The following is a 16,661-nucleotide window of genomic DNA, read 5'->3' as shown; positions in this document are numbered from 1 at the left end:
TTGAATATAATGTATAGTGATGCAATGAGGGAATATTTGTGGGTCCTGATAATGCCAAATCTTTAATGTTACCAGTACAGTCAGTAACAGAGTGCAAGCATATTCGTTTAAAATAATTATGTATTTTCAGCTTCAGAATCATGAATATTTCTTGTCCTGTGCATCAGCACCACGTCCAAGCCCATTAATTTACACCCAAAATGTAATATCAAATTGAGCATTTTAATCAACAGCATATTTTTTGTTAACCTTTTATCATATGTCTTGGAGTATCGTAATATTATCGTATCGTGAGTTCAGTGTCGTGATATGTATCGAATCGTGACATAAGGGAATCGTTGCACCCCTAGAAACATGCGCTACTTGTTTGAAAAAGTAACTCAAATATTTTGTTGTAAATTTTAAGAGTAATGTGTTACTTTACTAGTTACTTAAAAAAGTAATCTGATTACGTAACTCAAGTTAGTTGTAATGAGTTACCCCAACACTGTTCATGCTTACAACAAACCTGCTGAAGTCTAAATGGCCACTGCAGTAGTTGGTGTACGCCAGGCCGAGGGTGGCGGCCATCTTCCAGTCTCCCAGATGCTGTGCCATCCACACGGCCTCAGGGATCAGCCCGCCCAGCAGGAGGAGCTCTAGAGCGTAATCCACCGTCCACACCTCCGACAGCTGATCGAAGCGAACCGCCACCGCTGCACGAGCCTGAGACAACTCCACCACACGCACACCTGTGTCTGAGACAGCATCAGTTACACTCATCAACTCCACCACACACACACCTGTGTCTGAGACAGCATCAGTTACACTCATCAACTCCACCACACGCACACCTGTGTCTGAGACAGCATCAGTTACACTCATCAACTCCACCACACACACCTGTGTCTGGGACAGACAGCATCAGTTACACTCATCAACTCCACCACACACACACCTGTGTCTGTGACAGCATCTCAGTTACACTCATCAACTCCACCACACACACACCTGTGTCTGAGACAGCATCTCAGTTACACTCATCAACTCCACCACACACACACCTGTGTCTGAGACAGCATCAGTTACACTCATCAACTCCACCACACGCACACCTGTGTCTGAGACAGCATCAGTTACACTCATCAACTCCACCACACACACACACCTGTGTCTGAGACAGCATCTCAGTTACACTAATCAACTCCACCACACACACACCTGTGTCTGAGACAGCATCAGTTACACTCATCAACTCCACCACACGCACACCTGTGTCTGAGACAGCATCAGTTACACTCATCAACTCCACCACACACACACCTGTGTCTGAGACAGCATCAGTTACACTCATCAACTCCACCACACGCACACCTGTGTCTGAGACAGCATCAGTTACACTCATCAACTCCACCACACACACACCTGTGTCTGAGACAGCATCAGTTACACTCATCAACTCCACCACACACACACCTGTGTCTGTGACAGCATCTCAGTTACACTCATCAACTCCACCACACACACACCTGTGTCTGAGACAGCATCAGTTACACTCATCAACTCCACCACACACACACCTGTGTCTGAGACAGCATCAGTTACACTCATCAACTCCACCACACACACACCTGTGTCTGAGACAGCATCAGTTACACTCATCAACTCCACCACACGCACACCTGTGTCTGAGACAGCATCAGTTACACTCATCAACTCCACCACACACACACCTGTGTCTGAGACAGCATCAGTTACACTCATCAACTCCACCACACGCACACCTGTGTCTGAGACAGCATCAGTTACACTCATCAACTCCACCACACGCACACCTGTGTCTGAGACAGCATCAGTTACACTCATCAACTCCACCACACACACACCTGCGTCTGAGACAGCATCAGTTACACTCATCAACTCCACCACACACACACCTGTGTCTGAGACAGCATCAGTTACACTCATCAACTCCACCACACACACACCTGTGTCTGAGACAGCATCAGTTACACTCATCAACTCCACCACACACACACCTGTGTCTGAGACAGCATCAGTTACACTCATCAACTCCACCACACACACACCTGTGTCTGAGACAGCATCAGTTACACTCATCAACTCCACCACACACACACCTGTGTCTGTGACAGCATCTCAGTTACACTCATCAACTCCACCACACACACACCTGTGTCTGAGACAGCATCAGTTACACTCATCAACTCCACCACACACACACCTGTGTCTGAGACAGCATCAGTTACACTCATCAACTCCACCACACGCACACCTGTGTCTGAGACAGCATCAGTTACACTCATCAACTCCACCACACACACACACCTGTGTCTGAGACAGCATCAGTTACACTCATCAACTCCACCACACACACACACCTGTGTCTGAGACAGCATCAGTTACACTCATCAACTCCACCACACACACACCTGTGTCTGAGACAGCATCAGTTACACTCATCAACTCCACCACACACACACCTGTGTCTGAGACAGCATCAGTTACACTCATCAACTCCACCACACACACACACCTGTGTCTGAGACAGCATCAGTTACACTCATCAACTCCACCACACACACACCTGTGTCTGAGACAGCATCAGTTACACTCATCAACTCCACCACACACACACACCTGTGTCTGAGACAGCATCAGTTACACATCAACTCCACCACACACACACCTGTGTCTGAGACAGCATCAGTTACACTCATCAACTCCACCACACACACACCTGTGTCTGAGACAGCATCAGTTACACTCATCAACTCCACCACACACACACCTGTGTCTGAGACAGCATCTCAGTTACACATCAACTCCACCACACACACACCTGTGTCTGAGACAGCATCAGTTACACTCATCAACTCCACCACACACACACCTGTGTCTGAGACAGCATCAGTTACACTCATCAACTCCACCACACACACACCTGCATCTGTCTGTCACATGACCTCATTTCATGCTGCATGTCTGATTATCATATCAAAAAAATGTTTTGCATTTGAACCAAATTTTGTGTAAAAATGTCTGAAGTTTTAATAGCCTGATCCAGTCAAGTCAAGAAATAGATGTTAAAAATAGTTTCAGGTTCAACCGTCACATTAGACACTGAAGGTCAAGTGCAATGCATTGCATTATGGGATACAGAGTGCTCTGATTGTAAACTACGCATTCCACACAGTTAAAAAATTAGCATACTGTGCAGAGAAATAGCCACACTGGTATTTTGTTTTTCCTGAACTCACTGTTTGGTAAGTGAAGAGGCGGCAGCAAGTCCACATTGTGTGGCGGGAGGATGCAGAGCGGGCGATTGGTGAAGTACGCAGCCATAAACCTGCCCAGAGACTGAACCACTGCGCAGGCCGCTTCACGCCCCACCGGCCCCGAGAGCCAGCACTCACACACAGACTCATCTGCAGGGTACAAGTGATGGGAGAAATCTCATACTGTCCTCACTGTAGCAATCTAGGAATACAAATGTGCCTTGAACAGCAAATCAGCATATTAGAATTAGGGATGCACCGATATTGGCCGATACAATCATCCTTTATATTTTGAAAGCCGATAACCGATATATTGGCTGATAAATCTGAATCCAAGTTTTTATATAATATTTGAGACTGATTACAAAAACAAAAGTCTTTTGTTTGCGTGACATTCTCTCCGTGACATTTTGGCTGCGTGACATTCTCCAGTTTTGTTGTTGCCGGAGTATCCGAAGCACGAGCTGTAAAGGCTCCGCCCTCTTCTGGAAAGGAGGCGGAGTAGCAGCTCATTTACATTTAAAGGGACACACACAAAAACAGCGTATTTGCTCACCCAAATGGGAGCAAATTTGTCAAGTTATAATAAATGATCTGTGGGGTATTTTGAGCTGAAACTTCACAGACACATTCTGGGGACACCAGAGACTTATATTACATCTTGTGAAAAGGGGCATAATAGGTCACCTTTAATTGTGTCTGCAGAAGTAATGAGCTTACCAGCCCCTCCTGGCATGTCCTCTTCCTCTCGTCCTGCACGCGACTGTAGTTGATGTGCCAGACGGTCACAGAGACCTTGAGCCTCTCGCAGTCGATACTGAAACAGCTGCGCGTACAGAAGAGCCAGACAGTGGCGTGTCTCCAGGTAACACGTCATTGGACCTGCTGCGGGATGCAGGACGGATGTAGTGAGTGACATGTGACATTTAACATGACAATGTGAGCTGAAATAAAAACAGGGACTGACCTTTCTCTCTCTCTGCCCATAATTCAGCCCTCCAAATCTGAACACTCTCCGCATATTCACCTAAAATAAAGTGCTGTTCCCCTGAGGATGGAGAACATTATTATGATATGATGGTGTAACATAAGTCGCTTCTGTTATGGTTACACGTGCTCACCGGTGAAACTACGCAATGTGTGGCTCTCCTCAAGACGATCTCCAGCAGACTGTAAAGCTTGCTGGACTTGAGCTATAATAACGGACATCTTCTCCAACTCGTGTTTTACGACCCCTTGACCTCTTTGGTGGCGTAACTCCTCCTGGTACCGCAAAGCCAATCTGTACAGCTCACGCCAAATAACCACCAATCTGAAACACACAACAGAGACCTCAGGCTAAAACGGTAATGCTGTCGACTTTTTCTAATGTTTGTTATAATAAAAAATAAATAATAAAAAATAAAAAATAGTGAGTAGTGCTTGCCATGATGCTAGTGTGATGGTTGCTAGGGTGTTGTCTTTCTTTCATTCTTTTTTCCTTTAACGCCATTCCAGCTTCTATAGCTACTGTATGTTCATGGCGAGAGCCAGGTTTAGTAATTCAAAAATAAAACTAAAGATGTTTAAGATTATTTATTTTTATTTTTAAGGGCTAGAAGTATTACCATCTAGTGTTGCTAAGGTGATATGTGGTTTTAAAACGTGCTGAGTGGTTTTAATACCTTTCTAGTTACTAGGTTATTCCGGGTGGTTGCTAGGGTGTTTCTATGTGGTTGCTAGGGTGTTGCTATGTGGTTTGAAGACGTGCTGAGTGGTTTTAATATGTTGCTATAAAGTTACTAGGTTGTTCTGGGTGGTTGCTAGGGTGTTTGTAAGTGGTTGCTAATATGTTCTGATTGTTTTTTATGTGTTGCAACAAAGTTACTAGGGTGTTCTGGATGGTTGCTAAGACTATCTGAATGTTTTTAGATGTTGCTATGAAGTTAGTGGGTTGTTCTGGGTCGTTGTTATGGTGTTGCTACGTGATTGAGTGTTTTTATATGTAGCTATGAAGTTACTAGGGTGTTCTGGGCGGTTGCTAAGACTATATGACTGTTTTTTATATGTCGCTATGAAGTTACTAGAGTGTTCTGGGTGGTTGCTAGGGTGTTGCTATGTGATTGTTAATCTGTTCTGAGTGTTTTTATATGTTGCTATGAAGTAACTAGGGTTTTCTGGGTGGTTAGACTATATGAGTGTTTTTTAATATGTCGCTATGAAGTTACTAGAGTGTTCTGGGTGGTTGCTAGGGTGTTGCTATGTGGTTGTTAATCTGTTCTGAGTGTTTTTATATGTTGCTTTGAAGTTACTAGGGTGTTCTGGGAGGTAACTATGAACCGTAATAGATGATGACTGAAAAAAAAAAAAAAGGTTTGAAATTTAGGAAAAACCCTACTTCTCAAGAACACCAAAAAGTACCTATTAGAAGGTTGTTGTCGTGCAGTCTGTGTTACTGTCTCAGTGTCTTCTTGTAATATCGGAACAGAAAACATGTCAGAGGAATATGTTCGCTGGCCATCCTCCCCATGATGCAATGCTCTCGACGGGAGGCTGTAGGCCCGATCCACGCTCCGAGACGCTTGCTGAAGGACGAAGAGCGCTGCGCTGAAGTTCTGTGAGGAAAGTGCTACACCTGATGATGAAAGCGGGACGAAAAGGTCTACGAAACATCTAGTGAGCTCCACTGTGACGCCTAGACAGCCCCTGCCTGAGGAGTGTGTGGCGTCCCACGGCAGAAACGACAGGAGAGCTCTGAGTGTGTGAAGGGCGTGTGTGAGCCATGTGCTCGCACTCTTCGAGTCGCTGACCCTGAGAAGCTTTACGAGGCGAACGACGCACAGGATTGTGTATTTGAGGAGACGCTCTCTCTGCTCCATGGACCCACCCAGAGAAACGGCCAGAGCCCAGGCTCTCAGAAGGTTCTTGTGAACCCGGTTCAGATCCTCCGGCAGATCTGAGGACGTGGACTCTGGATCTGCTTGTGCCTGAGCATGAAGAGTGTCAAACATCGACGCAAACTCAAGCTTGCCTCCATCTTGCATGTGTGAGCAGGCGTACGGGTCTTCATCAGAGTCATGATCTTCCTCATCCTAAGGAGATAATATTATTCATTATTTGGACGAGTAATTTATATAGATTGAATCACTATTACATTTTTTTTTAATTATAATTATTTGTAAAAGTTATTTTTAAATAAAGGGTTAGGGGCATGTGTGGCTAGTGGGAGTGGCCTATGTGACCAGTGTGCGTGACATGTGGCTAGTGGGGATAAGACACATGCCTTTGGTGTGAGAGACCCGGGTTCGAATCCACTGTGAGACACCAATGTGTCCCTGAGCAAGACACTTAACCCCTAGTTGCTCCAGAGGCGTGCGACCTCTGACATATATAGCAATTGTAAGTCGCTTTGGATAAAAGCGTCAGCTAAATGAATAAATGTAAATGTAAGTGGGCGTGACATGTGGCTAGTAGGTGTGGCCTATGTGGCCAACGGGCGTGGCCTATGTGGCAAGTGGGCGTGGCCTATTGTGCAATGATGTATAACCACTCTGGAGGCGTCATATGCAAATGTATTTGCCCGTGTGACGTCATAGATCACCCAATATCAAAACGATCTGTTTTTGGAGCTTGATTAAATAAATGCTGTGTTTATAATGAGGAGAACATTTTAAACTCTGAAACTTGCAGGGTGTTTTAATGCTATAAATACCTCCTATATGTCAAAAGATCAAGGAAAATTTGATTTTTCATGTCATGACCCCTTTAATGACCATTTATATGCAAAAAGCGTTTGAGATGAGCTTACCTGAGCTGTCTCAGTACACTGTGTGAGGTCTCCTGTACCTTGCAGGTAGAGCGGTAGTGTGGACAGAGGGATTTCTTTCTCTTTCAGAGCCAGAAGACTTCCAGTGAACGTCAGAGTGGACATGGACTCCAGCCTAGACCTGACCTGAGGCTGAAACACCCAGAACACACTAGTGAACAGTGCTGGGGAAAGTTTCTTTGAAAACGAATGCATTACAATATTGCGTTACTCCCTTAAAAAGTAACTAATTGCATTTCTTAGTTACTTTTTAAGAAAAGTAATGCGTTACGTTACTTTTGCGTTACTTTTTCTCATCTGGGCTGGGCTTGTTTTTTTTTTTTATAACAATAAAAGTTAATGTAAAGGCCCTTTCAGACCAATTTTTTTCTAAAAATCGATAAAAAACTATTGCAAAATGACGGCGTTTCCATTAGCCGATGTTACGCGACTAAAATGTAATTTTTTCCTCTAAGTCATTCCAAAAATCATGGCAACGGACGTTGGTAGGTTTATATATATCAAAGCCACCGCACTAGACATTATTATTATTAATGCAAGGAGACGTGTGTGTGTGTGTGTTATCCAGCATTAATGGCAAGGAAAGGCTCATATGAGGAGTTTCTCTGTGTTTCTCCCTCATTTGGTCTTGATTGTGGCATTTCTTTGAGGTTTAGAATCCAGTATTCCTGTAATTCTTTTGTCTTTTATGAATATAATAAAGAACTCTGTCTCGTATTCTGTCCAAACACACCGCGTCATCTACGTCAGGCGACTGTAAATGCGCAAAAACTGTTTCCATTGCAGTTTTGCGAAATATTCCTTTTTGGAATTGCCTGAAAAACCTCCTCATGCGAGCGTATAAACTTTTTTGAGTATTTGCGAAATTTACGTGTTTCCGTTGTGCGTATTATTTTCAATTTGCGCAATTTGAAGAGTAATGGAAACGTGGCTATTGACATTGATTTCCCGTCCCCCCGCTGACCTGAGATGAGCCCAGGACCTCGCGTATGTTCTCCAGTCCTCGAGCAGCGTCCAGCAGGAGGGCGCTCATGATCCCGACAGCGGACGGGCGTTTGCTCATCCTGAGCACAGTTATCATGTACCCGTCGGACACGATGAGGAGCGGCTGGCGAGGATGACAGGTCACGGAGAACCGCTGTCTCATGGGGTCACGGAGCGACACGCTCGAGCTGGACAGGCCGCCATCTTGTGTCTGCAAAGGCACCGGAGCTCTACGGATGAAATTGGAAACAGTGTTGCCAGATTGAGAATCGTACCAAGTATCGTAACAGAAGCTCAAAATTATCGTATTTGGAAGAAAAGTATCATACACGAGTCAAACGTACAGAACACAGAGTATTTTGACTACTTTATTGCTAAACTATCAACCTCCGCTTGAAAACAACTGAGTGTTGCAGCAGGGACGTAAAACTTTTTTTATTCTTACAGAGATGACATGTTAATGATATACAACTTTGTATAAAATATACAAAGGGAACTTTAACTTGTGCTCGTGAGAGAGAGTCATTCTCCACCATGATTGGCCGAGAAGACATAGGCCTACGTGAGATGAGATGGAACTTATCGTACATTATGGGATTTTTTTCATTACTGATCAAAATTAAGGTACATAATTATCGTACATCTGGCAACGCTGATTGAAAGTGATAAATTGTTCATGCATGAAAGCATGCATCTTGCATTCATATTTTTTATAGTGTTGCACATCGCAAATGTGAGAGGAAATTATGCCTTATGCCATGATGATGCGATTGTTAAATAAAGATGTTTTACTATTCTTGTACTTGCATTGAACAGAGCATTAAATGCCCGCGGAGGAGGAAGAAAAAGATGAATAAAGATGTAAGAATGTTGATTAAAATAAGTATTTATTTAATAAAAAAAGGTCCTTATTTGTGTTAGTAAAATTATATGTATTTTTAATAAATACAACATTATAATTAAACACAATTTTTGTAAAATGCAATTAGTGTAAAAAAAAAAAAAAAGTTAATTATTTGGAAAAGTTTTCATTATTTAGAATTTTTTCTTTTATTAAATGTGTAAATATTCGTATAACAAGTACAATTATTACTTTTATACGTTTTTTATAATTTATAACATTTAAATTTATTAAAACATTGAATTGTTATTTATAAACATGTCATAAAACCTAAGATATGTTGGAGGGTCTACGACATTATAATAAAAAAAATATTTTTTTTAAAATCTATTTCATAAAAAATGTGAAATTATTTTAATTTTGTTTTTAATTTTTATGTTTTATAACTAATTTGATTGCATCTGTAAATATTTGTATAATTAATAAAATTATGAAAATAAAATAAAAACAGAATTACAAAGGAATATTAACAAAAAATGTTATTATAAACATTAAAAAAAATGTCAAAAACCTAAAAGGTATATGTCGTAGGATGAAAATTAATACAGATGTAAGAATGTTGATTAAAAGAACAACAAAGTTACACAAAACATGTAATTGTTGCAAAATAAAAAACTAAATGTTTAATGGTTTTTGTTTAATTGTTTATTAATTATCTCATTTTACCATTTTTACTTACTATTTATTTATATTTAATGCACATATTATTTTACCATTTTTAATTACCATTTATTTATATTTAATGCACATCTTATTTTATCATTTTTACTAACTATTTATGTTTAATGCACATCTTATTTTACCAACTATTTATTTATATTTAATGAACATCTTATTTTACCAACTATTTATTTATATTTAATGCACATCTTATTTTACCAACTATTTATTTATATTTAATGCACATCTTATTTTACCAACTATTTATTTATATTTAATGCACATTTTATTTTACCAACTATTTATTTATATTTAATGCACATCTTATTTTACCAACTATTTATTTATATTTAATGCACATCTCTTTCATTTGTGTTTCTAAAACGGCGTGAGAAAAACAACCCAATATCTGATAGAGTGCAATATCAACTTCCTTCAGGCAGAGAAACGTCAACCAGAGGAACCAATCAGATCACCTGTAGGTGACGAGTGGGTGAAGAGGCAGGAAGTGGGCGGCGCCGAACTCAACACTACATCCTGTGGTGGACAGAGACACGAGTCCCCCCAGACGAGCCAGCATGAGCAGAGAGCCTCTCTTGAGCACACAGGCCAGATAAAGCCCTTCCGGTGTCCAGCTGACAGAACACACCCAGTACGACCTGCAGGAAAACACAACATTTATCATTCTCAAAATCATAACTCTCGGTTATACTTTACTATACTTGTTTTGTTACTCCCTCGCAACATACTCTGCATTTTTGTTCTTCCTATTCTTACACATTCTCTGTACATTGGCTCATTGCCTTATTGCTATTTTGTTTATTATTATTATTACTACTACTTTTTTTTCATTATTATTTCTTATTTATATATTATTACACCATTTTAACTACTATTTATTTATATTTAATGCACTGGACATCATATTTTTTACTATCTGTTTATTTATATTTAATTCACATCTTAACTTTTTTTTTTTTTTTTTTTTTTACTTTTTTTTTTATTCTTTTTCCTTTTGAAAAAAAGAGAGAGAAAAAAACCAGCCACAACAACATACAATTGTTCAGAACAATCGTTTGGTCACCAATACATTCTTACATAAAACAAAATTGATGAAAGCATATATGTCAGATGGTACATTGGTCAATAAATATGTTTAACTTATCATTTTTATCTATTTAATGTACATATTTTACCATTTTTACCTTCTGTTTAATTATATTTAATGCACATCTTATTTGACCATTTTTACCAAGTATTTATTTATATTTAAATCTTATTTTATATTTTTAACTATTTAATGCACATTCTATTTTACCATTTTTACCAATTATTTATTTATATTTAAATCTTATTTTATATTTTTACCTATTTAATGCACATTCTATTTTACCAACTATTTATTTATATTTAAATCTTATTTTATATTTTTACCTATTTAATGCACATTCTATTTTACCAAGTATTTATTTATATTTAAATCTTATTTTATATTTTTACCTATTTAATGCACATTCTATTTTACCAAGTATTTATTTTATATTTAAATCTTATTTTATATTTTCACCTATTTAATGCACATTCTATTTTACCATTTTTACCAAGTATTTATTTATATTTAAATCTTATTTTATATTTTACCTATTTAATGCACATTCTATTTTACCAAGTATTTATTTAAATCTTATTTTATATTTTCACCTATTTAATGCACATCTTATTTTACCATTTTTACCAAGTATTTATTTATATTTAAATTTTATTTGATATTTTTACCTATTTAATGCACATTCTATTTCACCATTTTTACCTCCTGTATTTAATGCACATCTTATTTTATCATCTTTATTTATGCATCTAAGCAGCTGACCAGATTTATAGGTTTATTTAACTGTGCATGTGACAAATAAAAATGGTGAATCTTAAATCTTGGGGAAGGAAACAACCTCACAAATTCCTCAATATCAGATATGTCATTGCAGCAGTCTGGCAACATCTTTCCATACAAGCTAATATAAACCTGTTCTTACAACCAGCCAATCAGATGCCACCCAACTGAGACTTTTAAAACACTCACCTGACATATTTAGCTGGAATAATGAGCGTCTTAACGCCACATCCTCCTAACAGGCTGGAAACCGTCACGAAGTTCTGAGTGCTGATGAACAACACCTGTGTGGCCTTTCAGATAACAGAGAAACACATGTTTAACACTGCACACATGTCATTCCTGTGCCTGTGGGTCTGAATGTAGCGTTGAGTTTACCCTCGGGTCTTTCTGGTTCAGGACTACTGCTAATAGCTGAGCATCTGGAGAGAACGCTGGAACCAGAGACCCTCTGGATTTCACCTGTTTACATGGAGGCAGGAGCTGGTTGAACGGGAAACACTTAGAGGACCAGTGAACACTGAAACCTGCTGAACTGCCAAACAAAACACAATAAAGCAATAAAGATCGAGAGGCCAGGGAATGATTCCAGGAAATCCATGAACTGAACAAACACTATACGTATCTTGAATGCAATGCAAGTTGCTTTGGATAAAAGCAGCTTGTTATTATATACAAATGCATATATTATTACTCATTATTTCTGATATATAGAGGTGAAACTCGAAAAATTTGAATATCGTGCAAAAGTTAATTTATTTCAGTAATTCAACTTAAAAGGTGAAACTAATATAATATATAGACTCATTACATGCAAAGTGAGATATTTCAAGCCTTTATTTGTTATAATTTTGATGATTATGGATTACAGCATTCTGTGAAAAGGAATATTAGAGGAAAAGGAATAATAATTCTAATTTTGAAATTGGGGTTTTCATAAGCTGTGAACCATAATCATCAAAATTATAACAAATAAAGGGTTGAAATATCTCACTTTGCATGTAATGAGTCTATATAATATATTAGTTTCACCTTTTAAGTTGAATTACTGAAATAAATGAACTTTTGCACGATATTCAAATTTTTCGAGTTTCACCTGTAAATTACTGGTGATATAATATATAATGTATATGTATGTATTTTTCATAGATAGACATATGTATGCACATTCACACAAGCATGTACATATGCACGCTTACATATTACAAATATATACATATGCTTTTTACGGAAGCGTATTGCATTCACATGAGGAAAAAAAACTCTCAGAATTACGAGATTTTTTCATGAAAAAAAAGTTTTTACTCTGAATTAACGAGTTAATTATCTCAGAATTATGAGATACATTTTTCTTGAAAAACATTTTTTCACTCTGTTTTTATAAATTAATTAGTTACTTAATTAGATAATTAAGTCATTAATTCAGAAAAACAGAGCAAAAACTTTTTTTCCTATGAAAAAAATCTCTCGTAATTCTGAGATAATTAACTCGTTAATTCAGAAAAACAGAGTAGATTTTTTTTCCTCAAGTGAATGCAATACGCTTCCGTAGCTTTTTTGCCTATCTGTGGTTTTTAATATTTGTAGTTGTTATGATTATATTGACTGTTTTTATTAGTTTGATGTAGCTGGAGACTTTAAATAATCTCTTCCTACACTGTATTTTAATTGTATTTTCTTGCATATATTTAATAGCGTGGAAAATATCTATAATAAAAATATAAAAAAAGCCCAATGTAAAATAAATAATTACATTTATTATTAATAATAATAATAATAAAAAATCACCATAAACAATACTTCCAAGTGAAATAAACAAATGATGGCGGAATTCTAATAAATAAACGCACATTTAACATCATCTGACCTGAGTTTGTTTTCCCATGTCGAGTCCCACTGGATTTTCAGCAAGGTGACGGTGAGCGTCCCGTCAGCAGTGAACACAAACGCGCTCAGACACGCGTCACCGACTGCCTAAACACACCACAGCGAAATATTACACATATGCAAAAAAGCTAAGCAACATTAAGGGAGCTTTGTTTCAGAACCTGGTGCGTTTTCTCCCTAGGATCGGTTCGTTTAGGCATGTGTGAACACGGATGAACGCCTGAACGAGATCTTGGAAGCAATCCGACCCAACGGACCAAATGGTATTATAATTCATAACGGAAAATGTGCTAAATAAATAGCAGTAGTGTCTGATTCTGTGAGTGAGCACATTAGTTATCACAGTTGAAAACCAAAAGAGCACCTTATCCTCTTATAAAGTTATTATATATACAGGTGAAACTCGAAAAATTTGAATATCATGCAAAAGTTCATTTATTTCAGTAATTCAACTTAAAAAGTGAAACTAATATATTATATAGACTCATTACATGCAAAGTGAGATATTTCAAGCCTTTATTTGTTATAATTTTGATGATTATGGCTCACAGATATGAATAATATAATTTTGAATTTGGGGTTTTCATAAGCTGTAAGCCATAATCATCACAATTATAACAAATAAAGGCTTGAAATATCTCACTTTGCATGTAATGACTCTATATAATATATTAGTTTCACCTTTTAAGTTGTATTACTGATATAAATGAAATTTTGCACGATACTCTTAATTTTTCGAGTTTCACCTGTGTATATATATATATATATATATATATATAAAACAAGCTTTCCTGTAGCTCAAACAGTCGAGCGTTGGTCATGGGTTCGATTCCCAGGGAAAGCAAGAACTGATAAGAATGTAAAATGTGTAGCTTGAAATGCAATGTAAGTCGCTTTGGATAAAAGCGTCTGCTAAATGTAAATATGTTGTTTATTGGCGCTTCTCCGTCCCGACGAAGCCTTGATTCCTGCTCCAGCTGCATTATAACATTCGTACAGTGTTTGCGTGTGTCTTTACACAGTAAACCTCTCGACAGCGCTGGGAGATCCAGAGAGCGTGTGAATTTGCTGCAGTATTAATAACAATGTAGTTTATAATTTTACATCAGCAATGACGGCTACATTCGTATAGTGTCTCGACAGTTACAAATAAAGCCACAATAAGCTCATGGAGCAAACTTGTCAATCGTTTTAATGGATGACGCAGAGGAAAGGCTGTCCAATAAGAGGACAGTTGTACTCGCATGTGACTTGCATAAACGCATTTTGCTACGCTTTAAAAGGTTGCATTGTGAAAGCAACCCGAACCAAAGAGAAAAGGCAACATTGTAACAAATTAAGTCAACAAAACAAACAATCTATAGACTTCTTTCACTGTTTTTACCTGGTTCTTCACAAACACACTATGAACGGAAGCCTCTTTGTCCTTTACTGAGGGCAGTTGAGTGTTTTCATGGCATGATATGTGACTCCATCGTCCCGTGATGGTGGCGTCCCGCGGGCCGCTTAGATCCTGAGGTGTCGTACACTCCCAGAGGAACACCTGTCCTGTGAGAGCGGCCAGGAAAACTCTCTGCGCATTCTCCGAAACCAGCAGAGAAAGTCCTAGTGTAGTCGCAGGACCTGCGTAAGACAAGCCGTGTTAGTTTGAGGAGGATTACTGCATGTGCATCAGGAAAAGTTAAACTCTTAAAGGGTTAGTTCACCCCAAAGTGTAAACTCTGTCAGTAATTTCTCTCCCTCATGTTGTTCAACCCCGTAAGACTTTCATTCATCTTCGGAACACAAATTAAGATATTTTTGATTAAATCTGAGAGCTGGATCACTCCTCCATAGGCTTCTATGGGATTGAAACTTGCCTGCCCAGAAAAGTTATGAAAGACATCGTTAAAATAGTCCGAGTGACGACAGTGGCTCAACCTTAAGTTTATCAAGCGACGAGAATACTTTCTGTGCGCAAAAAACAAACAAAAATAACGACTTTATTCAGCTATTCATTTCCTTCTCTGTGGGCCTCGAGTGAGTTCTGGTAGTGTAACAGCGCAGCGCTATTGGTACGTCACACGCAGGCTCACTATTGGCCGACGCTGGTCATGTGTGTGTGTGTGTGTGTGTGTGTGACGTACAACACAGAAGCGCTGCGCTGTTACACACATGAACTCACTCGAGGCCCACAGAGAAGGAAATGAATAGCTGAATAAAGTCGTTATTTTTGTTTGTTTTTTGCGCACAGAAAGTATTCTCGTCGCTTGATAAACTTAAGGTTGAGCCACTGTCGTCACTCGGACTATTTTAACGATGTCTTTCATAACTTTTCTGGGCCGGCAAGTTTCAATCCCTTAAGAAGCCTTCGGAGGAGTGATCCAGCTCTCAGATTTAATCAAAAATATCTTAATTTGTGTTCTGAAGATGAACGACAGTCTTACGGGGTTGAACAACATGAGGGAGAGTAGTTACTGACAGAGTTTACATTTTGGGGTGATCTATCCCTTTAAGAGTTTACACAGACCTTTGATGGAAGAAACCAGCTGATGAACCGCAGGAACTGCTGAGACCGTTTTTAGCAAATCCTTGTCTTTGTTCCACAGGAAGAGTTCTCCAGAGACCAGCAGACCCACCAGCCACACGCCTGCAAATAACAGGAATGAACACACGTGTGATCCCATCACAATTTGACATTTATTTGAAGGATAGCCCCTTGAGATGTACCATCTCGTTTTCGAGGGGATCCTAGGAACAAACATGAATACAGACAACGGGTTACATTGTATAACACATAATACTTCACATTCATACCAACATTTAGCTCTCCATAACTATATCCTCACATACAAGCCACCCAAGAACATTGATACATTAAGTATACATTTATCACACATAACATAACATGCAGGTTCAGTACCATAGAAAATAATGAAGTTCACATGATAATTGGAGATGGGTGTAGTCAAAAGCAAGAGTATATTCTGCAAATGATCATGTAGTAGTGGCCTAAAGAAATTAAACGAGTAATGGATCTAAGTACACTTGGTAAATTATTCCAATCTGAAGGAGCTTTAAATTTGAATGCCCGACGACCTACTTCTTTATTAATTTTAGGAACGTAAAATATAATTGATCGGTGTGCCTTAAATTATGTGAAGAGCGAAATGGAATTAGATATTGTTTTAGATACAAAGGATAATTTAAGTAATGACATTTAAAAACAAACTGAAACCAGTGAAAATGCCTTTTTGACTTTAAAGATAGCCAATTTAA

At 38.5% G+C, this 16,661-nt stretch overlaps 1 protein-coding gene across 1 annotated transcript in view; it reads right to left on the bottom strand.

Annotated features, from left to right (window-relative positions):
- Positions 1-16,661, bottom strand: part of cplane1 (ciliogenesis and planar polarity effector 1) — an 88,872-nt gene that overhangs the window by 70,164 nt on the left and 2,047 nt on the right. The window contains exons 3-16 of the mRNA XM_056261409.1: positions 15,913-16,032; positions 14,788-15,026; positions 13,384-13,490; positions 11,895-12,051; positions 11,706-11,809; positions 10,105-10,287; positions 8,048-8,297; positions 7,066-7,215; positions 5,679-6,349; positions 4,400-4,590; positions 4,246-4,326; positions 3,999-4,163; positions 3,261-3,428; positions 509-737 (exon numbers count right to left, since the gene is read on the bottom strand). Coding sequence (XP_056117384.1) covers positions 509-737; positions 3,261-3,428; positions 3,999-4,163; positions 4,246-4,326; positions 4,400-4,590; positions 5,679-6,349; positions 7,066-7,215; positions 8,048-8,297; positions 10,105-10,287; positions 11,706-11,809; positions 11,895-12,051; positions 13,384-13,490; positions 14,788-15,026; positions 15,913-16,032 — 2,815 coding nt within the window. The remainder of the gene's footprint in view (positions 1-508; positions 738-3,260; positions 3,429-3,998; positions 4,164-4,245; positions 4,327-4,399; positions 4,591-5,678; positions 6,350-7,065; positions 7,216-8,047; positions 8,298-10,104; positions 10,288-11,705; positions 11,810-11,894; positions 12,052-13,383; positions 13,491-14,787; positions 15,027-15,912; positions 16,033-16,661) is intronic.

Source organism: Rhinichthys klamathensis, unplaced genomic scaffold (genome assembly GCF_029890125.1).
Source record: "Rhinichthys klamathensis goyatoka isolate OS25496 unplaced genomic scaffold, OSU_Roscu_1.1 h1tg000182l_1, whole genome shotgun sequence".
Classification (NCBI taxonomy): Eukaryota; Metazoa; Chordata; class Actinopteri; order Cypriniformes; family Leuciscidae; genus Rhinichthys; species Rhinichthys klamathensis.
This window is presented reverse-complemented; position numbering and strand designations above follow the sequence as displayed.